The sequence below is a fragment of the Syngnathus leptorhynchus genome, chromosome 1 (genome assembly GCF_054491065.1).
Source record: "Syngnathus leptorhynchus isolate UIUO chromosome 1, UIUO_Slep, whole genome shotgun sequence".
Lineage (NCBI taxonomy): Eukaryota > Metazoa > Chordata > Actinopteri > Syngnathiformes > Syngnathidae > Syngnathus > Syngnathus leptorhynchus.
Genome location: NC_141195.1, coordinates 14905006 through 14929730, shown reverse-complemented (window position 1 = coordinate 14929730; position 24725 = coordinate 14905006). Strand labels below are relative to the sequence as shown.

At 39.1% G+C, this 24725-nt stretch overlaps 1 protein-coding gene across 2 annotated transcripts; it reads right to left on the bottom strand.

Annotated features, from left to right (window-relative positions):
• Positions 1-1180: 1180 nt before the first annotated feature.
• On the bottom strand, positions 1181-23287 carry LOC147062113 (muscarinic acetylcholine receptor M4-like). Of its 2 annotated transcripts, XM_085909399.1 has the most exons (7): positions 23233-23287; positions 9413-10011; positions 8091-8245; positions 7814-8018; positions 6073-6156; positions 5572-5841; positions 1181-4665 (listed from the first exon to the last, which is right to left on the bottom strand). In XM_085909399.1, exons 1-7 carry the CDS (start codon positions 23285-23287, stop codon positions 4420-4422), a joined length of 1614 nt encoding a protein of 537 aa, XP_085765525.1. In that variant the 3' UTR covers positions 1181-4419. The 2 variants fall into 2 exon arrangements, with proteins under 2 accessions (XP_085765525.1, XP_085765534.1); XM_085909408.1 differs by lacking the exon at positions 23233-23287 and having other exon boundaries at positions 7814-8009; positions 9413-9849.
• Positions 23288-24725: the final 1438 nt, after the last annotated feature.

The window sequence follows — 24725 nt, the reverse complement described above, 5'->3', positions numbered from 1 at the left end:
CATGTTTTAAAACCCTATTCGGAAACCCTAACCCTCGTTTGAAACCCTAATTAGCGATTCTAAAACTTGTTGGAACCCTAATCGGAAACCCTAACCCTAGTTTTACAACCTAGTTCAGGGTTTGGCAATTACTTTTGGACAAGGGCCAAAAAAAATTCACACAATGGCATCGCGGGCCATTGCTTTTTTTTGGGGGTCCATACTTTTTAAATTATTAGTTATTATATTAAAATAAACATCATCTTACTTTTAAAACTTATTTAATTTAATTCCATTAGAACAGACCTTGTTATGTTGTTAATTTAACGAAATATAGACTATTTTTTACCTTGCCTACTGGAGGAGGGAGACAGGACACTGTTTTTTTTTTCTGCATAAGATTACGCGTTCCGACCTGTGCGTCTTGGATAACTGAAACTGGATGTTCCACCTGTTGTTGTCACTATCATAGCTCAATAAATGTTTCGAATTTGATGGGATTGTTGTATGGCATACCACAACCCCATCAAATGTATGCCCTTTTTTTCTTTAAAAAAAAAAAAAGGGTTTGAAAAAAAAAACCTAAGTGTATCAATGGAGATCTTTCTTCAATTCAATTATGAATAATAGAATAATAGATACTTATGTGAATCATCAGTAGAGTCGTCCATATGCTTCATTCTGACTTCCAATCTAGGTCGGCTGTGATGTTCAGATTTTTTTTTCCTCATTGGATCAACCCCAGAATGTGTGTAGTGTAGCTTCTATTAGCATCACCATGGTTACAGCATGAGGTGACATGAAAGACGTCACCAGGCAACACATATGCGATACAATTGTGCAACAGAGGGTGTTTATTACCATCATTATGTTGTTTCTTATACATCCTTATATCTGGACCACATATATCGTATTTACAAAGTATGTATTGTGCGAGGTGATGCTAGTTAACATGCTGCAAAAGCTTAAAAAAAGAGGCGACAAAAAGCATTACAAAGACAAACATCAAAAAAGTTGTCCCAAAAGCTTCACCGACCAAAGTTTTTTTTCATACCACTACATTACGCATCAATCACAAAGAGCAGCAGTTAAGTTATTCACCGACTGTATCAATGTTGTGAAATGAATTTACACTTTTTACATTTTACTGTAAACAGTTCATCTTTTTTGTTTACTATTTAAAATTTATTATGACCCAACATGTAACCAACAGATGGATTGACGAGGCATACTAAAAAGAAAAAAGGCAAAGCTTGTTTTCATTTACCAGTCAGTTTAGTGAGTGGCCAATGGGACGATGGTATAAATTCCAAGCATCATTTGTTCTTTCCATTTTTCATTTGCCATGGAAACTCTAAAACACAAGTGACTGGTTACGTTTTTTTGTTTTTTAATCAAACACAAAAAGAATTTAGGATACACAGATTGTTAAGAATACAAGCAATGGGAATGAGTTTCCTCGGCGGGGTGTTTGCCCATCGTAGAAAATGTCGCAGTCGTGCCACATGGTGCGGCTTGTGTTTGCAATTTATCAGCCAAAGACAACAAGGGAGAAGCGAAGACCTCACGCTCCCCAAGTAGAGGAGAGACGACGTGGGAAATACTTGCAGGTAGAAACAAGAACAAACAGGGAAGCAGTCACTCAGTCATGGAGCCTGTCTTGATGGGGGAGTGAGCTGGCAAACGTAAACACGGTGGAGGTTATCCATTCCTATTTCCTCCGGTGTAAAGCTCATGAAAGCTGACACAAAAAGTCTCGCTTCTGTGTAAGCTGTTTTGGGAACCTCCAACGGCTGACGGTGAGCTTACAAACAGCACAATGGTATGAAAAGCAATGTAAGCTGTCACAATGTCATACACAGGATTTTGATAAGAAGCACTCACAAAAAATGTGATTCAGGATGAAATTAGAATATAATTTCATCTTTACAGGTTCACTTCATTTGACCCTCTCTAAACTTTGGAATGCAGCTCCGACTCTACAATGTTGCTGCTCGCTAACAAAAAGCAAAATGGCAACATCACAGAAAAGATTTTGATCCTAACCAATACTAAATCCTGGCTGAAGTTGAATTTGTATGAAAAAGTCCTCTTCATTGATGTTTTGAGATCAAGAGCTCAAGACACCCATCATTGTGTGGCTTCCAGCCGGAGGGGAGGTCGGCAGGTTGCGACGCCGAAAGGCATAAAGGTGGATGTCCTTCCAAATGCATTGCTTGATTGATGGAACAAACGTTTGTGATTTTTGCTGTTCGGCCTCTTGTTAGAGAACATCAAATTGTATAGTATAATTGGGCCTCAACCATTACGACCAAATGAAACCTGTTATCCGGCCCCTGGGCTTTGGATCCCTCCTCGGGTCCAGAGTGTACACTTCTATCACTGCTAGCCTAATGAGTTGAAGCGCTATCGAAAATGTATGTCATGAACATCGATGCGTATGTTTATCTTGGCCTGCTGACAGAAAGATCTTTAAGCCAGTGTTTTCCCTCTAAGCTGGCATAGTTCCAGACAGATTCCAGCAATTTACTTTTTCTTGAATTACGTTTTCGATATTGTAATCCCGTGGGTCAAACTGAACAGCTTGAACAAATGGTGTGTTTCATAACATGGAGTTTGGGTCCAGGTATCAATTCATTGTGCAATGCCATGTAAACGTCAGTGATCCATATTATTTCTCAAAATATTACAAAACCAAAACATTGCGATATGAAGCTGATTGTGTTACATAACGCACACTTGTCTCAATGGTGAGGTAATGATTAGAGTCAATAACACTCATCACCCATAGAAGTGGAGTGCTGGAGAAAATAGAAAATATTTAGTACTTACTTTATGATTGATTCAACATAAATTGGTCAAGTACAGTTCTCTAACTTTGCTTTTGGGAAAGCAGATATTGAAATAGAATGTATGCATCTACTACATTACATACAGTATGTAGATATTTCCAAAGTGAAGGAAACGATTGATGCATTGATTTTTTTTTTTCCCCCCTTCCATTTGTCATAAATATAGTGTTCCAAGTTATTCTGCATGTTTCATGTTTCTTGATCGTTTCCTGGAGGAGCCTAATCAAAGAAAATATTTACAGGAATTTACAACACTGTTTTGAACTGAAAAAAAATAAATGCTGTGGTCAATAAAATCTTGCAATTATAGCAGCTAATAACAGTTGAGCAGATACCGAGCAATTAAGAACATCATGTATAAAGGCGTATATGCTCAGTAGATCCTATTTTATGTTTGCTGAGAGATAATTGAATCGGTTGAATGTTTACTGACAAGAAGGAAAACCACAATTCACAATGCATTGTTGGATCGTAAAAAAAGTGCATGCGCTGTACACGGGAAAACAACAACCACACCAGTTTCAGACAAAAGCATGCTCCACTGTCAGAACAAAACAAAAAAAAAAAGAGGTAAAATGGCTTTTCACTTCACCAGCTGGGTCTTCTTCACCTTGAGGGACCTGACTCCTACTGTACCCCAACTAGTGAATCTCCTAAACAAAAGTGAACAGTCATTGCAAGACTGAGCGGCTATTGTGTTGACTGTTTCATATGCATTGTGAGGACTTAAAGATCTGAGAGATCTGCCAGATTGGGAATAACGATTGTCCATTTTTTTTCTGTTTCCTGAAAATATCAAATTCACTTTACAGGAAAAAAAACAACAACCCTTTTTGCAACCGAAAGCGACGAATCATAGCGTACTAGCAAAGTAAGCAGCAAAATAGAAGATAGTGCATCCATCATCCATTTTCTATACCAGTTTAGAGTCAAAGGGACGCTGGAGGCCATCCGACCTAATTTACGGCGAGAGCCTTCATGCATCCCGATCACCGAGCATAGTATCTTATATGAAATTCTGGAGTGGTGTTTCTTGACCGCACAGGTCACAGTTTCTTGAACTTTTGCCCTAACTGATTGAAGTTAAGTCCACAATCACTTTTCACACCAAGCGTGTTGACTTGAGCGGAATAAAGATATTAGAAAATGATTGTAACTTGAATGTGTCATTCATCTCCTAGACAGAAGAGAGGAATCTTGATAGAAAAGAATAGTGGGAACATCTTTGGTCAGCTAAAGTGATCATCTGGTCATCAGCTAGTCATCCGTCTATCCCGTATAGATCACCAATCCATCCGTCCACCGCATTTATTCCGACAATGTCCATCGTTCATTCATTCATCCACAATCCATGTCGTTCTTCTCCGTATTTTACACTCACCCATTAGTTTTGTCATTCAAATATAACCCTCCATCAGTTTACTAATACGTATGTCCTTCTTGCTCTCCCCCACAGCAGATTTGATGAATCATTTTGGGGGCTTGTGTGCTTAATTTTCTTTTAGAACATAAAAATCTCCACGTCTTTCAAATACCTCCATCCATCCATCCCGACCGACCCTCTCTTCTTTCCCTGTAGCCTTCCAACTCATCTTGTGCCAATGTTTTTATATTGGCACAGCAGTAGGTTCTTGAAAGTCTTTTTGAAGGTGGCGTTGCACAGAGCGTAACAAGCCGGGTTGATGGTGGAGTTGACGTAGCACAGCCAGTAGCCGATGGCCCACACCGTGTCGGGAACGCACGACTGGCAGAAGGTGGAGATCAGCACCATCACGTTGTACGGGGTCCAAGTAATGATGAAAGCCAGCAAGATGGCAAAGATAGTCTTGGTCACCTAAGAGGCGAGCAGAGATCATGAAATAAAATGTGGGCACAGAAGGCTTTCAATCATTTCGACTCCCCAGGCGAGCGGTGTTGGGCTCACTTAATGGGCTAGAGGGAAGTAAGAAGACTCAAGAAAGTTTTGCAGTTCATTCCAGTGAACACTATCAAAGGCTGCTTGTTTGCAGAGCGACCAGATAAAACTTAAAGAAATAGAAATGTATTTCATGAGCTGTCAAGTTTAAAGCATCTTTCAATCTTCCAAGATATTTCACCAGCCCACTGCTCATATACAGACACAAAACACATCAAGAGAAGAATTGTTCGTCTCATGTCAAAATATTTTTGCAGAAAATTGGAGGATCTTTGAGGCAGACATTTTTGTGCCAAATTATATTACTGACAAAAAAAAATGTGGTTTTTTTTTCCTTGTAGGATGGGGATATGTTTTTTTTTTTTTCTTTTTTCACAAAGCAGAATTTATTGGGGTGGGGGCAGTTGCATGAGGCAGATGTAAATTGCCTGTTCATGTCTGCATATATGACCTCTCCTATGGAGAATTAATCAGACAGATCTTACACAAGGCATAAAGTCGAAATTGAACTGTCACCTTGCGTGCACATTGTTAAGAAATTATACCTTTCATTATTCTTCTGAGTGCTTCTTTTGATTGCTTTTGTACAAAAAGGTTCAACTTTTTCCTTTGACACTGGCCTGTGGCTGATGGTGTGCTAGCAATATTAACATTATTACTTCTGTGCCAGCACCCTGAATACTAAAGAAGGCAATCATTTCGTATTTGACTCTGTTCTGTTATCAAGATGACGCAGCCGTAAAATATTTGACTTCATTAGTGGCCGATGCAATTTCAACTGCTGTAACTCACTTCAGCACCCCCCCCCCCTCCCCCCCAACATACTTTCTTTTCCCTGGCGGCCATTTGTCGTTTTCGCTTCACTTGGCTCCGAGCGATGCTTGCAAACTTCCTGGCGACTGTCCTGGGGCGGCTGATCGGGATCGAACGTCTCTCGACTCCCTCCACGGGCGGAACGATCTCGATTGCTGTGATGCATTCATCCCCTGCTTGCTTGGTAACGATCTTTATCTTGGACCACCTTGAGGTGGCATTGATTTTGGATATGGAAGGATTTGTTGGACTTGCTGCAACTGGGTTAGAATTAGTTGGAGCCTGGTGGAAAACAAGAACAAGAAATGTTTCTTTGCAACTTTGTCTTTAGGGAATCCATCTCCACCAGATTTCTACAGTTTGAGACAAACATTTGGATAATGAAAACCTAAGCTGGTTTTCAAATGGGTAAAGCAGCTTTGCCTGATTTGTAGGACACTGTGGTAAAACAGAACATCATTAAAAAAAAAAACATGAAAGAAAATATCAAGAAGCAAAAATGTAAATGTTTACCTCAGGTATCACATCATTGCTGGCCTTTGGTTCTGTCGGGGGAATGAAAGCTGTGGACGAATCATTGGAGCTCTCCTTTTCCTCCTAGATGAGATAGACACAAAAATATATCGAAGGCTAGTATTCTACTGCACAAGTTGTCTAATGTGCACGTGACTGACAGTCAAAGCTAACAATTGAAGCACGTCTACACTTTACTAAGAGCCATGGCATGACCACTCACAAAGTTTGCTGTTTGAAGCAACAGGTTGTAGTTGGCGCTAATACGTGTTGACATCTGTCAAACACGTTCAATAAAAGGAAGATGAACGAATAGTAGAGGAAGGCTCCCGAACCGGAATGTTAACGTTGCAGAGAACTATCCTGAGAATACATTTTGACTCCTTGCTAGATGACACTTAATCCCTCTGCTGCAAGAGACAGCACAACTCAACCTATCACTAATTTCCACCAAACAAAACGTCAAGTAACACCCAAACATGATAAACACCAAAGCCGACAACACAGTCAACTCTGTTAAAAGGCTCCGCTGATCAAGAGAAATGACTAAGTGTGAATATTTGTGTCCAGATAATCTGCTGCTGGGTGATTTTGAAAAAGGCTTTGTCACCTGTGCACATTAGAGCAGCGGTGACAGAGAAAATACAATATTTCAACAACATAAGCTTGTCCACAAGCAGAGACTGACATTGTGTAACTTTTCAAATCATTATATATCACAAGAACAGATAACACGTGCACCACATAGCCTAATTTTTGGCGTGTTTTTTGTGTTAGTTTTGGGGGGTGGAGGTTGATGATACCGGAAGAGTTGCTTGATGTGAGGAGTTTTGTGTATATTGATGTGAAAGTTAGCCCAGATGTGCACGTGCTGTTGTGTTTGTGTGTGTGTGTGTGTGTGTGTGTGTGTGTGTGTGTGTGTTTGTGTTCGAGCAATGTGCAAACCCAAAGCAACAAAGAGGTCATCTCTAAAAATTGATCAAATGTGTGAATGTGTGTGAATCGATTTTCTTTTGTCCATATGTCCAGTGTACACCAATCAGCTGGGATAGAAACAAATGAGCGTGTTAGTATAAATCGGTTGCAGGAAGGCAGGCTACGCAGATGAAATGAGATGACCGTTCCAAATATGTATCACATTTGTACAAAATAAAAACAATCAAGTTTGTTATTGTTAAGATTAGCGGGATTCATAATAACGCCACCACAGATGCGGCCCCCGGGTGCAGCAGCCAATTATTATTATAGCAGGGCATAATAATGTCTAATGAGGACAAGCGGAATAGAAAATGGATGGCTGGACAAAAACCAGAAGAATAACCACAAAGCACAACAATAAAAACCTTCTTTCACAAACTCTCTGATCATACCAAGAAAAAAGTTTGGGAGGGGGCGGGGGTCAACCCTTCGACCAATATGAACAGGACAATTATAACCCCTGCTTCTCAAGTGCCATGCAGCGAGGCTCATGGCTGGTGAAGCCATTTACTATGACAAGTAAATGATGACATTTACACAACTGCAAGATCTTCCCTCGCGGATGATGTTCGCCATGCATTTGACCTGGGCTATTATGGACCACCTTGCACCACCCCCAATATTTGTGCTACATCGCCAAATATCTCTAGGTTGAGAATGATGATATCAATGTTGTGTGATGAAAATAACAAGTACAAATATTTACAAAACTACAAGTGGTGTACTCACTTTTGGGAGGTAAGAGATAGACAGACAGACAAACCTGTGTCGTGAGCGCGGGACTGGGTTGAGCGGGTGGCTGTTGTCCATCTGGTTTGGCCGCACCCACCCTGCCGTTCTTCACAGCCTCATCAACAGTGGTTGTTGAGTCCAAACTAAGCTTGGGGGTCATGCGGGGACTGTTCTGAGGACTGGTTTCATTGTTGTTGTTCTGCTTAAGTATGTGGCTTTTAGTCACGCTTGGCGCTCTGGAAAAGATGCCGTATGATGAATAAATACAGACAAATATTACAAGACATTTCATCAAATTTGAATTTTACTTTGAGCCTTTTTTCTCCTTCTTGTCGGGTTTATGTTTGGAAACCCTGCTCCTGGATGCCAGAGAGATGTGAATGTACAGCACGGTCATAATTATGACTGGAAGATAGAAAGCCGCTATAGCTGTGCCAAATGTCACCGCAGGGTTTGACAGGAACTGTGCAGAGACACAAAGGCATAGTTTTCACCCTGTGGAAATGCAATAAACCTTTTTTTTTTGAAAAGGGTTATAGTCAAAGAGACGCATAAAATACCCTATGAGAGACATTGACAATAAACATCCTCTCTTTGCTTTGGGGAAATAACCATACAAGCATATTACTAAAAGATTTAATGAAAAAAAAAGTCTATAATACGCCATGTTTCAATGTCAAAACCTTTACCGGATCTCAACAGTTCCAAGCCACTGCTGGTAAATCGGCGCTCAGGAGATATACGTAACAGTAGCACCTGGATTTATTTGATTGTATTTGTGGCAGAAGTCGTCCAAGTGGGACATTGCTGTGCCATAAATGCTCATTCACACAGCTCATGCTGTCTGCTGAATTAATACCCTAACCCTAGTTTGAAACCCGAACCCTGATTTGAAACCCTAGAGTTAAACCCTAGTTTGAAACCCGAACCCTTATTTGAAACCCTAGAGTTAAACCCTAGTTTAAAACCCTAACCCCAGTTTTAAACCCTAGTATGAAACCCTAGCCCTAATTTGAAACCCGAGTCTGAAACCCTCACCCTAGTTTGAAACCCTAACCCCGGTTCTAAACCCTAGTATGAAACCCTAACCCCAGTTTTAAACCCTAGTATGAAACCCTAACCCTAGTTTGAAACCGTAGTTTGAAACCATGTAGAATAAAGAGTCAATATTACAAGCAACTCACTGTTGAGGATATATGTATACATACTGTATGATGTATTGTGACTTAATTCTCTAAAAGTTACAAATCTCATCTTGTAATACTGTGTTCCTACGATTTTCCAAATGCAGCAATTATTCATTCTCCCGAGACTGACTTTCAATTAATACATAAATTAATAATAATGTATCTGATAAGAAACCCTGTTTTCATTCTTTTCTAGTATTATTTAGACATTTTCTAGGACCAATTAGGACTGTAAGATTAATTCGTGCAGGTCAGGTGTTAGGATTTGATCTGTGTGCAGTCATTTGCCGAGAAGCGCTCCAGAAGATTTCATACGGTTCACAGTCTCCTGAGGACTTCACCATCTGCACTTTGCATTCACGCTTGTTTGGAGTTGTGATGTACAGATTTAATTTGAGGCAATTTCATAGCCTCCAAAAGAGAGAAACATTGTTTGACTGTACCTGAATGTAACACTCTCCAGGTGGCACTGTCCTCTGCCCAACGATGAATTGCCAGAACAAGATGGCAGGGGCCCAAAGGATGAAGGATAAGATCCAGGCAGCCGCGATCATCAACCCCGCCATCTTAGTGGTCCTTCTCGTGGGGTATGAGAGGGGCTTGGTCACGCAGAAGTAGCGATCAAAACTGATAATCAACAGGTTCATCACTGACGCGTTGGACACGACGTAATCTAAAGCAAGCCACAGGTCGCAGACCACGGGTCCGAGGGGCCAGTATCCCACAATGATGTAAACGGTGTACAAATTCATGCTGAACACACCAATGATCAGGTCGGCGCATGCCAACGAGAACAAGAAATAGTTGTTGACAGTTTGTAAGTGGCGGTTGACTTTGATGGACAGCATGACTAAAATGTTCCCTGTGACGGTAACGAAGCTCAGCGAGCCAGTAACCAGGGCGATAAAAAACATTTCCACCGCCTTGTATGGACTTGTAGCTCCCGTGCCGTCATCTGCCGGCGAGCAGAATATCGAATCATTTGTGGACACATTGCACGATGCGTTGGCCAACAGGTCGCTGGACTTGTTGAATGAGGATCCTGGAGCAAGAGAGAAAGCAAGATCGTCCATTGAACATAAAGACCATAACACGAGGCTTTTCGAGAAAACGCACATAACAGACACCTCAATAAACAATGGAGAAACCTTTACTTAGCTGTAAAGGTCTTTGTGCTCTTTTAATAATGCACTAAAATGCCAGAAGATGGTGCCAGATCCCTGGCTAATAGGAAAGTAGTAATTGCTGTCAATGAAGTATCTTGATGTGACTTGAACCAGGAGCTCTTTGATTGTGAGTGAGACTCCTGGCCAACCATTAAGAAAAGGAAGATTGATTACACGTAATCCGTATGATAGTAATATTTAGAGCAACAGGCCCCCAACGAAGTTTATTGCAGTTTTGCGCAAGAGACTCGGCAATACTTGCCGATTGGCAATGGTGTCACTAAAGAAAAGTGGGAGTTAAATTCATTTCAATTCAATTTTGATGGAAGCTAAACACAAAAAAATGCAAGAGACCATTATTACATGAACTAAAAGTAAATAACATTCAATATTTGGTGACAAAAAACCTTACTTGCAATAATCAAGCTCGCGACCCCAAGGACTTTGATAGACAGTTGCTTTCTTCATTTGAAATGCTTTTCCAGCCTTTGTTGCAACCTCTTTCAATTGGACAATGCCACGCAAGCGGTGATGATACGTGCAGCGGGTCACCAGCTGTTTAAAGATGCACAACCTCAGGAGGCTCAAACGGTGTTGCAGCGTTGCTTCATTTTTTATTGTGGGATGGCTAATGTTATTATTTATACGACTAAAGGCAACACATACAAGGAAAGCTCATATAAACCAGTGCACTAGTGCAGGAAAAAAAACACTAAACGAAAAAAATAAATGTATTCACTTGGTGCTTTGAAGTAAAAGCAAGTAGCAATACACAGCGTACCATTTTTTTTCCCTGGAACACGCTGACTCAAGTTATTCCAAGCAATTTAACAATGAGACTGGTTTCCCATGATAACATTCAGCCAATGCTTGAAAAGTGCCGAACAAAGTCAGCAGGAGATGGCAAGCAGGTTGGGGGAGAGTGGCCGGGGACTACTTTTATAAACACGGACTCCATTTTTTTTTCATTCTATTTCTTAATAGGTACATATTCAGGAGAATGATTCAGTCGTGCATTATGTTCTGGTTTTCTGTGGTTGTTGTTGTTAATGTTTGTGAGGATGTGCATTTTAGCCATTTAACAATGCCTCGATCGCTCGCAATAGATTAGGTGGAAAAGAGTTTCATAAGCAAGTCAAATTCACATTCAAAAGCATTAGTGTGAATGCTTTTCTCAGCAATTCCGCCATCACGCACAAGAAGGAAACTCATGCATGCATTATCTTTACAGCACAGTCGCTGGAAACAGAAAAAAACCTCTGTTTGCACTCTCTAAAAGTCAAACTGACATTCCAAGTTCTGTATGCAAATGATGCAGTCAGCAATTTACTGAATGCGACAATTACTGCTCAGCATAGTTCAACATATTGCAGAAGAAATCACTCTGAAGTGTCCTCCTCTCCCCGTTTGTTTGTTCTTTGCCTAACGAAAAGACAAAGAACAGACTGTGCAACTCGTTTGGGACAGGTTTTTTTTTGTTGTTCTCGAGTGCTATTGTTGTCAATCACTTCCTTTCATTAATATTCCCAGCAGTATTGGGGGGAGAGTTATAATACAGAGGAACATGTTCAGGCATAAATGATCAATGAATGTGAATAATAAAGAGACTGTACATATCCCGCCATATTAGTGAAAAGTCACTACAAATATCAAATTTGGTTTAAAAATTGTCAAAAATAATCTAATGTTTTCTCTGCTCTCAAACGTTAAGGGTTTATCCTCGGTGTTATTTTTTTGGGTTGTACACATAGATTGCTAACTATGTGAATGTGAAGTCATTCGTGAAATTCATTGAAAATATTTAAATCAACAATTACAAATTTTAAATGGTAGCTGTGCTTTCAATAAGATGAATGACTTTTCTAATCAAATGTGTTTTTTGATGTAAGATGCAGGGAAACATGTATGCCCGAGACTGCATCTGTCTGTAGTGCTTGAATCCTATACATACGTTGTTGCTTTACATAAAAGCCTTCAGAGACCTTCCCTTGTGTGTTCATTTTTTATATTTCAGTCCACAGCTACACAAGCACGTGCTACCAGATTTGACAAACATGACACCATAATTGCCACTCACCATAAACATACTTTTATTGTTGCAATAGCCTCAGGAATTAAAAAGGATAATTTCCCTGAAAAAAAAATGAATTGAATTTCCACATGTTGAACAAGCTGTTGAGTTCCAATCTATTGAGAAAAGATCATCTGTTCAAAGCTTTTTTGTTGCCACATGGTGATAGTTTAACCTCTGCATTCACACAACACCATATCGCTCCATCAAGACATTTTTACTCATTCTATGACAAACCGCTCCTGAAATTTACACTTTTTGATACAGGCCGCTTTTGGTAAATAGTCTTACACTTGTATGGCGTTTTTATACCTGCTAAGGCCCTCAAAGTCATTTACACTTCATTTCCATTCCATTCACCTACGCAACTAAGGGTTCAGTATTTTGCTCAAGGATGCTTCACAATGGCCGGGGATCGAACACAGAACCTCTGCGTTGGGAAACGACCACTCTATCACCGACCCTTTAATCTTCCCTAAATTTAACAGATTTCCGCTCAGAACAGTTATTCCTGGAGCAAAATATTAGCCCATTGTTGTTTTGTTTGCACAACAGCTGAGATTTATGTAAATGAGATGATGTTAACCACAGAGCACTTTCAGTGTGAGCCACAGTAGGAAAAAAGTAGTGATAACTGTGCTGCTTGAGTAAAATATTTTTGGGGTTTGTTTTATCAAGCCGGCACACCGTTTTTTGGGGGCAAATGGCTTTTTTTTTAAATTCATATTGGCAGTAAATTGACCACAATATTGATAACTATGTCAAATAAATACACACATATTTATGTTGCAAGCAACATTTTAATTTCACATCCCAAAAGAGAGAGTGTCTACGCCTAATGATGAATGTTGATCCATTTACCCTCCATGGAGTTGGGCCTTCAGCACCTCCCAAGAAAGATTATCTCTTGTTTGTCACTTTGAAATGCATCAATGGGCCAGTGAAAGAGCTGCCTGCTGCTGTTGCTGTCGCTGCTGCTGGAGATTAGGTTGACTGAACAACTGAGACTGGAGCATACAAAAAATGAGCTAGGAATTATTTGTCTATTGGCATGGGATACAGGAAAGCTCTATATCCGTTGTCGCCATGTTGTGGTTGGGTCATGAGATTCATTTCGAAATAAAAAAAAATGCAGCTACAACAACTTGCCTTTATTAGAAATTAGGAGTATGTATTACATATGTGCAAGTCATAAGAGTCTTCAACTTTATATTTCAAGCAAGTCCCAATTTACTGTAGCAAAGCTCAAGCAAGTCAAGTCAGGGTCGTTGAAGTCCAGTCGTTAATTGGGTTACGCAAGTCAAGTCATACAATCTAGCTCGGTCACACCATATTTTAGCTGCTTTCCACACAAGCCTTACCTCAACCTACTAATATTCACAATCACATTTTCAAGAGCTCCAAAAGCAGTCTCTGTATTGTCTTTCACTTTAATGCCTCTCAATGAAATGCATCACTAACATGAAGATGTTTGAGCAGCTATTGATCAACTGAACTGTGAATTTAATGTATTGGGTCAGTTTTATAGCAATGAGGTTGGATGTCATAGTTGTTATGTCTCATCTTTAGGAACAGGGATTTATTGATGGGAATTTAATCATCTCTGGACCCCCTTGATACAGTAAGCTTTTCATTTTATAGAGGCCTTTTACCGTAGAGACACCTGTGCAATAATCATGCTGTCTAATTAGCATCTTGTGAGGTGGATGGATTATCTCGACAGAGGAGAAATGCTATCGCAGTTTTAGACAGATTTGCAAAGACTTGAGAGAGACACAACTTCTGTGCTGATAGAAAAAGTCTCAGATCTTTTAGTTCAGCTCATGAAAAATGAGAGCAAGCCCAAAAGTGACACGTTAGTATTTTTCTTCAGCGCATTACTAGAAACATGTTCCCAACACTTGAAGAGGAGCAGGCTTACACTTTCTATGAATTATACAAAGGCAGATGTAAGGCGCCTGACTGCTGATTTCAACACGGTAGTCTACCGTGTCTTGAATGAGAGCAGCACAACGTTAGGAACGCGGAGATGTCTTCTGAGTAATGTTTGTGGGGAAACAAAAGATTGACTGTCGGAAGTCATTTCTATACATGCGAAATGGAAAATGGGCCAGGAAAATGAATTTTGCCCTGTGGGAGAAGGGGGAGTCACTGGAACCAAGATCCATTACAATGGCCATACAGTGGTTGACAACACCAGAAAACTGGAATAGAATTGATTGCCACGGTTTCATACATAACAGCGGGGTTTCCCTCTCTTTGAGCCAAGACTTGTCATTCGAAAAATCATCCAGCGGTAACTTGACTTACAGCTTGACCAACCACTCCCTGAGGTCTCCCTGGTCTTCCAAAGTTAAATTAGCAGCATTTGCTTCAGGAAAGACTCAACAGTTGACCAATCAGAAAACTCCATGTGTCGTCCAAATGTGAGTCGAGTCGGAAGCAAGGAAGAGGAAAGAAAAAGCTAAATGAGCCAGCTCATGCTTCACTTGAAGATGTCTATTTTGTATTATTATTATTGTACTATACTGCATACAAATCTCAATTTTGTCCTCTATATTGCAGTGACGCTCCTTGTTTCAGTTGCCTCTGCTGAGTGGCACTTTTAAAAAACCATGAAACTGATTAAGACACAAGAGCGCTCAAGTGGCTTGATGATCATATGTATCAATTATGACGTTGCTCAGTATTTGTCATATAATAACCTCACTAATTTTATCCTGGATTGATTCCTCTGTCAAATTCACACTTGCATGTTCAATTTAAATTTATTTAATTCAATTTACCTATCTTGTTTAAGAAAAAAAAAAGGCATATTTTTTTCTCTCCAATAAAATACTCAATTGTTCCAGAAAAAAGGCTTCTTTTTTTTCATTCATAGTAAACTTTAACGGTCAATGTCACTACATTTGTTATGACTATCTGTTCTTTTTTCTCTCACAAATGGGCAAATAGACACCAGTAAAGTATTCAGGGGTACACATGGTTTTATGTTGGATTAGCTCCCAGTTTATGTGTGCTTAGTTGACCACGAAAAAATACCTCTCGTCAGAGTTCACTGGGTCCAAAACATTTCAGATCCCCAGGGTAAAACAACCAATCTGCATTTCAAATCTGAATTTAAAATTTGATTTGTAGTCTGAATATATCGTTCTGATTACAATTAAGATCAACAGAGTATGGTGGTGGAAAAAAGTTTCTGGAGCCACATTAGAACTAAAGGCCTTAAGGGAGCGCTTGCAATCCTCCAAACTGAAAGAATTATACAGAAAAAAACCTCTGAAAGCACTTTTTGTTTTGCTCATTGGCTAAAGAACCATAAAGGACAGCCTTACGAATCACATGGACAATGTTTAGTTCAGTAGTGTTGGGCTTTGGAAAAAGAATGCCAAAAATGACAAAGCAGAAAAACAAATCCCTTCAAGCATTTTGTATCAAAGTAGAAAGCTGTCACAAAGATGGGACCAATGCTCGCTTCAAGATTAGCAGTTCTTTTTTCTCTTTTTATTTAAATGCATGCTCAAGCAAGATTATAATTATTCAAAATTAACTTGCTTTGATTAATAATCCCGAAAGAGACGGCGCTCAGTTGAAAAGGCAAAAGAAAGATTAAACAGTTTGGATTGGACACTTTTAAATATGAATCGGGAGAGTTCTTGCTTCGCCAGTCAAATATTTTGTTCACTGAACAGTGCTTTTCAAACTTTTTATACCAAGCAGTAACTAAAAAAATACTTAGTTGCCCAAGTACCGCCACCGTAAGCAACCTTAAATACATTAGGCCTTTTAACATTTTAAAACTGCATGTCAACAAATGACTTAATAATCCTAATAATATTTATACTATGACAATAATATAATATGTATAATTTATATACTTTGCTCTATACATTTTGCTTGTCTAGTATAATGATTCAATTAAAATGTAACATAAAAGTTAAATAAAAAATGTACCAAAACGAATTCAAAGTCAGACAAACAACTTGCAGTTCATACAGCTATTTGGAAGACTTTATTTTACTCAGCCCCAAAACTCTTATGGATTCTGAAATATGTTGTTTTTTTTCCTCTGCAAGATCAGGATGAGATCATGATGATGAAAGAAAATATGTGGGGGATGGGCTTCCAAACTGTCATACATTAATCATTATAATCTCTTCAGTTCACTTTATCTTTAGGCAAGCTCAGTTTCACATTTCACACATTCTTATTTTTTTTTAAGTAAGTGCAATACTTTGAAGAACAAATCAGAAATTGAAGAGTATGGATTTTTCAGAAACAGAGAAGTCATCAAGGAGGGTCAGATTTTCCCCCGAGCCCTCTCTCTCTCTTGAAGACGCAAATACTGCGGGTTACCCCAACATCACAGCATTACCAATCCATATTGCACAGTGTGACGCCAACGCTGCCCTATGTGGATCGTGTGTGCCCATGCTTTAAAATGAGATGTTCTCTTTGATATGTTCACAATGAGGATTCTCTTCCATACTATTATCAACTCCATTAATGTTACTTTATGTTTTACCCAACCAATTGCTTCGACAAACAAGCGTTCACACTCTCACTTACAGACAATCTAGAATGGTCAATCGGCCTACTTCTTTGGAATGCGGAATAGGAAACCGGAGTACCTCGACTATGAAAGCCACACAGGCCAGGGGAGAACATGCAAACTCCAGACAGGAAGACTGGAAGCGCAATCAACCCCTGCACCTCTGAACTGTGATGCAAATGTGTTAACCAGTGCCAAACCTCCTGTAGAAAATAAGGAAAATTAAATTGATCTGCTCTGTGGTCAAATGATCACCACTATCAATTTTCCGTAATATTCCCCTTTAAAGTCACATTCAATATTACACTGTACAAAGAGTCCTAGGTCTTGTGACACTAATTATGGACCATTGATGGAAAATTGACTTCAGTTGGATCTCCCAAGTGTTGGGCCTCCCACCCAAAAGTACTATTTCGAGTAAAATGACAAAAAAAAGGGAATGCTCTGATAATCTTTGTAAAACTACACTTGCTTGTCTGCGAACTATACCCTCAAGCTCAAAGGAACCGGAAACTCTTTACTCCATTGGAAAATGTCCTCCGTCCTCCATTTGTCCTCATTGGAACACCTATTCCATGGGGTACTCTAAGGACTGGTTGCCAGTCATTCACAAGGCACAATTAGACAAACCTATCCACAATGATTTGCGGAAAATAGATACATATGAAATATGCAACACTCTTTTTCTGTTCCGTGTTTACATGTGCAAATGATCACTTTTAAAACATTTCTAATCACAATGTCCCATCACTGATGAGCTATTTTTAAAACAGGCCCGCAGGCTCGTCGTGTGGTGCTCGGGAGCTAACTGCCGCCCGCGGGGATCTGTTTGAGAGTATCTAATGAACCTCACATGCATGTTTCTGAAATATGGGAGAAAGCTGGAATAGAAAGAGATTTGAACCTAGAACCTTGACTGTGAAGCAGTCTGTAACCATAATTTCACCACCATGCTGGAAAAATGTATTTGAAAGAAAAAGACAATATTATTTCTGGCATGAATCACTGAGCGGGTACAGTTCACTTCTATTTGACTTATTAGTACAATTTTTTAATATTTTGGCACAATGTACTTGGTGTAAAAGGTTTGAGAATGACAGAAATAGAACATCTCAGATTTTCATCAGCAATATGAAGAGCACTATAGTAAAGATCTCCCAACATGGTCTTTTATTACTGAGGATCCATCAGCATTCAAGATAGTGTTTTTACACATTGCGACATGAAAATTGAAAATAATCCCACTTCAATTTTTGGTTATAGTTTATATAGGTTATATGTAGTTTGCGTTTGTAATTTCTAGTGTGTTTTTGGTCATTTATATGTGAACTAAAATATCAGTTGTGTCAGAGACCAACCGAATTATTGAATACACATACTTTGTTATTGTACTTCAGTAGATTTTTCAGGTATCTTTACGTGATACTAAAATTGACTAAAATAGAGGTTAAGTAAAAAACTAAAAAAAAAACAGGGGGTGTGAGGTTTTTTTTCCACTTTGGGTATCAGGTACCACAAACAAATATTGTGCAGTGCGGATGCAATCAAAATTTACAGCTGATGACCATTTTCTGCATGCGGCAAAACAAGTCTGTAGGTTTTAATTAAATTAATGATGGGTATGGCAATGAATAAAATATCAGCCGTGTAAGCATAATTTTATCCTCAAACTTAACATTCCAGTGCAGCGCAGCCATCTAGTTCTCGAACAACATCTGCAGCTAAAGCATTCCCACACAGGGAAATCGATGAAGATTAGCAAATTACATGTGACGTGAACAGCGGCATTCTCGGAAATGAGGTCATTACAGCATGAAACAGGATGGAAGATCAACTCGTAACTACAGGTGGGCAGAGGTGAAGGCAACGCTCTCGCTTTCACATGAGGCATGCACGTGTGTTGGCGAAGGAAATGACCTCATCCTTGTCCTCATTTTCAATCGTGGTCGTTTGAGAGAGTTTATTTGGCTGGAGCAGAACAATGATGCATCTGGTGCCATTTTTATCTTGGTCGTCATTACTTGCTACGTTTATATTTGCCTTTGAAAGACAATGACTAATTTGAACTACATTTTGAATTTTCAAAATGAATGAGACTAACTATTTTTATTGGTTTATTTTCATCTTTGTAAATGTATAACATGCTTGCACAAGCTTTCAGGGTTTATTTAATTTATTTTGGGATTACTGCAGCCTTTCAGAAGGAAGAAGGATGAACAGTTAATTAGGAATTGAAGTTTACTTTGTTACATAATAATCTAACCTTTTTTGAACCGTAACTTTTTTGTCTTGCACTGCTCCATATATTAAAATAAAATTAAAACTAAATTAAAATAATGCATTTGTAATAAAAAATAATAAATACTAATTATAAAAAAGTGAAATTAAAAAACAAAAGTGAAATGATGCATTTTTAAAGAAATAATAGTAATTAATCAACTCAAAAGTCAAAGTGACATGAAAACTAACCACTGTCCAATGAAAAATCAAAAATATTCATAACCCTTTAATGATGGATATTTGGACACACCAGAAGAATCGGAAATGAAGTCACCATGCTGCACAAACTGTATAATTTTCTTACTTTCTAGTTAATTAATTTATTCATACATGTTTTGATAATGTACAATTTTACAGAGTGCAATTTTCCCTTTTCCAGTTTTTTGGGAGGGGTGCTCATGGGAGACAGTAACAATATTTCCATGTATTTTATTGGGAAAAGATGATGACGTTTTGAGATGTGAGTGCGGTCACAGAAGGAATTAAACTAGTATCGCTAAGACGTGTGTTTACTTGCATGAAAAGATTAAAAATGCTGCTTTAACTGTAATCTTTTTTTTTTCTCTGTTTTCCTCACTGTGCTGAACAATTTATTACCCGCTCCTATAAGCAATATAAGCTCTTTTTGAATTATTCATTAATGATTATTAATTTGCAGCAACCCTCGCATGCCTTGTTATACTCTACATTGGTTATTTATTTGCTCCATTTACTTCTTTGACGGCTTAAGCGAACGTTACACCCTCTGACATTTTAATCGGCTTGCAACGCCTTGGCGTCCCTTATTGGCTAAACAACCCCAGTAAACAGACTATATTCTCCTCCACGGTTAGAGCATTTTCCATATTTTGTTTGCCTCTACAAACAGTCACTATGCCCATATTTAAGAGCATCAACTGCAGAGGTTGATGCCATAGGACATATATCCTAGATATTTGTCCAATTTCCATCAAACGTTATCATAAGTGACAAGCTTTACTCTCCATTCCTTGTAAGTGTCAAATCTCAGTCACCCATGCTCCCTTCACAATCACCTTTATTCAATCAGCTGTCAGACCTGTGGATATTCCAGAGATGATTATGTAAAATATCCTAGGCTTGAACTGTGCTTTTCTTTGTATTCTTCCTTGCAGCTCATCGATAATCCTCAAATTTGCAGCCCTGTGCTTTCCACCTTGGCTGTCGGCCGCTGTATTGCTTACCTTGAGATACGAGTCAGTAGTTTAAGTTGTGGTGTGACCACGCTTGTAAAAGACTCACATTACAAATTATCTTTCCATATTAAAATGAATAGAAATGGCATTAATTTGTTCCATTCTGCCCCCCAAAACATGGTTAAACATCATTCACAGATTTTTTTGGGGAGGGTGGGGTACCTATCCACAGTTTTTTTTTTAACACAATCCTCCACTTGTTCATGTAAACATTTGCTTATTGCATTTTTTTTTTTTATTACTATGGCAGTCAGGCATTCCTATGGCAGTCAGGCAGCAAAGCATTTTATTATGTTTTAAAAAGTACATGTCAGTGCTATTTGGGCGGTTTTATGCAAGGGGAACTTATTATTGTCACTTCAAATCATTTCTGTCGGGAGAGTTAATAGGATACAAGAATAAATTGAGTCATGATCTTGTATTAAACTCATAAATCAAAGTTCCACTGTATTTCCCTCTTTTTATGTGTTGTAAATTCTCTTCCAGCACCTGGATTAATCACGCCCTCTTTAGTTTGCTATCAAATATGAAATGCATTTTGCCACAAGGCTTCAAGAGGCCAAGCAAAGTGTGTGCCACGCACCTGAGTGTTCGGTTGGTTGGTTGGTGATGGGGGATGACTAAAAGTGAATAACGACAGGAAAAGTGTGGGTGTTGCAACACCTACATCCCCCACACTTGCTACACAACATAACCTCGATGTAACAAATGTCAGAGCAACTCAATTCAAATGTTTTGCTAGATAACCTAGATGGAACTAAAGCATGAACAAAATCATTATCATCCATCACCATTTTGAAGACCGCTTATCCTGTTCAGGGTCGCTGAATCTGATCCCAACTGTCCTTGAGCAAGAGGTGAGGTACATCCCGGACCAGTTGCCAGCCACTCACGGGGAATATACACACAAGCAACCATTTATACTCGCATTCACGCCAATGGGCAATTTTAGAGTCTTCAATGAAGCTTTCGGAATGGAGGTTGGAGGACCCAGAAAGAACATGCAAATTCCATATTGGAAGGCCAAAACCCAGATTTGAATCCTGGATCTCAGAACTGTGAGGCAGGTATGCTAACCACTTGAGCACTGCGCTGCATATCGCTATGCCTTTGGATAATGCAAAGGACACATCTACCGAAATGTTAGAAGATTAACCAGAGCCAGACCCCCTTATTAATCCCACAACTTGGATGTGTTCTTATCAGGAACAAAGATGAAAATGGAATAAAATTAGGAATAAGTGAAGTAGGAGCTGAGGGAGGACGAGGATAAGGAGGAGTGCATTAGTTGTGCTGGGGGAGGAGAAAGAATGTGGAGAACATTTTTCATCATCCCTTTCATGTGTTGCCTCAAGTCGTGTTTCCCAACCTCTATGAAGCCAAGTTATATGTTTTCCAAGTATGGCGTAGAGAGATGAACCAAATCTCCAATCGCCAAGGTTAGTATTGCCACGATTGAGTGCAGTTGAGCTTTCTACAAATATAGAGCGTTCAATGTTTCCAAGAGGGCACAAAAAAAGGGGAAATAAGAAGATCTCCAAATTAATGTTTGACTTGTACATCAATTACAGACATTTTTTACTGTGGACCTCGGCATACTTGCGGTTCGGTACGCACATATTCACTTTTTCATTTTTTCTTCCTGTTTTTGTGGGGGGACTTTCAATAGGAAATGCCCCCTCCCTCAACATTTTCATGGGAATTGCATATTGACTGTTTATCAGCATTTCCTCCAATGGGCATCACTAACACAGATGTCTTGTCGACTCTGCGATATTCATACTTGCTGACATAAATGTGCTTGGAGGTTTTGTAATTTTAAGTTTATCTGTTAAATCAGTCGTGTTTCTTCTCTTTTCACATTGTTGAACAGAACAAGTGTTAGCAGTAGCCACAGTTTTCCTCAGTCCGGAAAAAGTCCACAATTAGAAAACATGCTAATATTAGATTTTGTTATGTAGCACACAGTTAACTCATATGACGGGATTTGATAAGAGGCAAAAACTTTGGAGTTGAAAGGGCGTGTTGCTGTTCCGTACTGTGCTTTTCGGTTCCGATAATCTATGTGTACATGACACTAAAGAAAATTATCAATGAGAGGGAACTAATCCTGTTTTATTCACTGTAGAATTCACCTATTGCTTGTTTTTTACTCAGATCATGGCTGTTCCTAACATAAAAATATTGCTTTGGCGCCATTTTGTGGCATCGACTGGCAATTACTAACCTTTTTAGGTCAGTGTTGGCACAAAAATCAGAGTTTTGCTTTTTGTGGGAGGGATTTGTCCCTTTTCCACTCAGGTAGCAGGAAAAATGCCATACAGTATACTTAAATCATTTCTGCCACCTAGTGAAAAAAAAAACATTGGATTGTTTTGCCTGTCCCTATAAATCACTGGTTTAGATCAAGAAATACAGATTATGTATTATTATGTGAACGAAATAAGATAAATTTAGAATGATGAAGTAGATCAGGATAATAAAATTGACACATGCAAGGATCTCTTATGACACAATGGTTAAGAATCATTAGAGACAACTCCAACTACCCTTCCGTCTAGGCAAAGACAAAGACCAAAACTTCACTGAGAATTAGTGAAAAATCAATTATACAATATTTATAATATACTGTCTGTCTGTACATCCGTCCATCCGTCCTGTTTTTTTGTGTTGAACTTGCTCGTGAAGTATGCCTTTGTTTTAACAACGTTAAATATGTTGGGCTTGTACTTTGCAACGGTACTGTGCAATTTTCTTTGTCAATGTCTTAGTTCCCTCAATGAAAAACATGAATAGTATTATCTTGGACAAGGTGATTATTTGACGCATCATATGATTATATTTCGCAAGTGGTCCGTGGCTCCGATACGCGCAAGACTGTAGAAGGAAATGGCCCGCGTGCAACAACAACAACAACAATGACAACATTTGGACCATACTGAAGAGTTAAAGGGCATAATTTGAAATGTTTCAGACTCACCATTGAAGTTCCAGAGGGGCAGAAGCCCTCCAACTCCATCACTGATGTTACTCATGTCGCATCTCCGGCTGTTAGTTCCACAGTTCTTCCTCCTTGCTTCTCACTAAGCTTGTTTCTCGGAGCCAAATGAATGAGCCAGCCTGTTTGTTTTCGACACCACCTTAATTGTGCGCGTCGGTCTTAGTCTTCACAGACAGCTGACCCGATTGAGCGCGCGTACCTGTCATGATTCATCTTAGTGTGCGTGACATCGACGACAGCAATCGATGGAATAACCGAGTGCAATTAACTGCTGGTAGACATTAACTAAGTCAATGAAATATTTTTGAAAATTTGACGCGCAGCATGTGTGGAGGGGTTCCTCACTGAGCGGATGCGCAGGAGCGGAGCGGAGCGCCGCGCGCGAGGAGAGAGAAGGGCGTGTGACGTCACGTGCCACCTTCTTCACCTTTTGGATTTGTTCAATAAAGAAGTGGTTTTCAAACTTTTTACAACAAAAGTGCTTTATGATTGTTAAAAATTAGACTAATCTAAATCTCCAAAAGCATACGTAAATCACTGTAACATTGTGCGCAATTTGAACATTAACGCTGCGTTTCAAAATGGGAAAATGAAACTTCCAAAATAATAATTCGATCAAAATGCACTGCGCATAAATGTCAAATAAAAACTGTACAAGACTAAAAGTTTGAATAATACACAACTGTTGAATTTTTTTCAGCGCAATGGCTTGGCACAAAAACATTAATGGGGTAAACTGCGCCTAAGCGGAAGGTACTCCCGCCGTAATTAACATTTCTAAGTTCATTCAAAAATCAATGTGGTGGAAATCCTGATAATTAACATAGCCACTGGGGCTAATTGACTGACTTTTCTTATGCTGGATTAATGAGATGGGTGTACTGTTTTGAAATTGAAATTTTACCCATTGGACCAATAATTTGAGCATTTTGCCCCTCTTAATGACAGAGTCAGCAAAAATCTGATTGTCGGATGATTTTGAAAGATTATCCTGAGCCATTATCTGCCTTTGCCTCAGTACATGTCAAACCTTTCCCATTAGCAAAAATGATTAAAAATATGTCTGAAGAGCTTCTTCAGCAGGAGAAAAAGACGGTATCTACTTGCCCTTCAAATAACGTGTGGGACAGGCTTTCAAATGAAAAGTCTTCACAACTGCTCCCTCCCCCAAAAGTTCCTAAATCCTCTCTTTCTGCAATAATGATGAGCAAAGCAAGTTTATGGCGTGACTTAATATACAAAGCCAGGGATGTACGGCTCCAGTTCTCAAAGGCCGCAGTCCTGCATGTTTTACAGTAGATGTCTCCCTCCTCCAACACATCTGATTGAAAGGATCAGCAAGCTCTGAAGAAGTCTGATAACAATCCTGATCATTTCAATTCAGTGTCTTGCGTTTTATACGTATATGAAACGTGAACAATATTGGGAAGCTTTAGCTTATCAGATAATTATTATCAGGCAAATACTTCTCT

What these genes read in the sequence shown, in the direction of transcription:
- LOC147062113 (XM_085909399.1), bottom strand. Translation starts at nt 23,287, where the DNA reads ATGAGTAACATCAGTGATGGAGTTGGAGGGCTTCTGCCCCTCTGGAAC. An exon ending in GCCCCTCTGGAACTTCAATG is followed by an intron (nt 10,012 to 23,232) that starts GTGAGTCTGAAA and finishes CTCTTGCTCCAG; the next exon opens with GATCCTCATTCAACAAGTCC. An exon ending in CTGGAGAGTGTTACATTCAG is followed by an intron (nt 8,246 to 9,412) that starts GTACAGTCAAAC and finishes GTCTCTGCACAG; the next exon opens with TTCCTGTCAAACCCTGCGGT.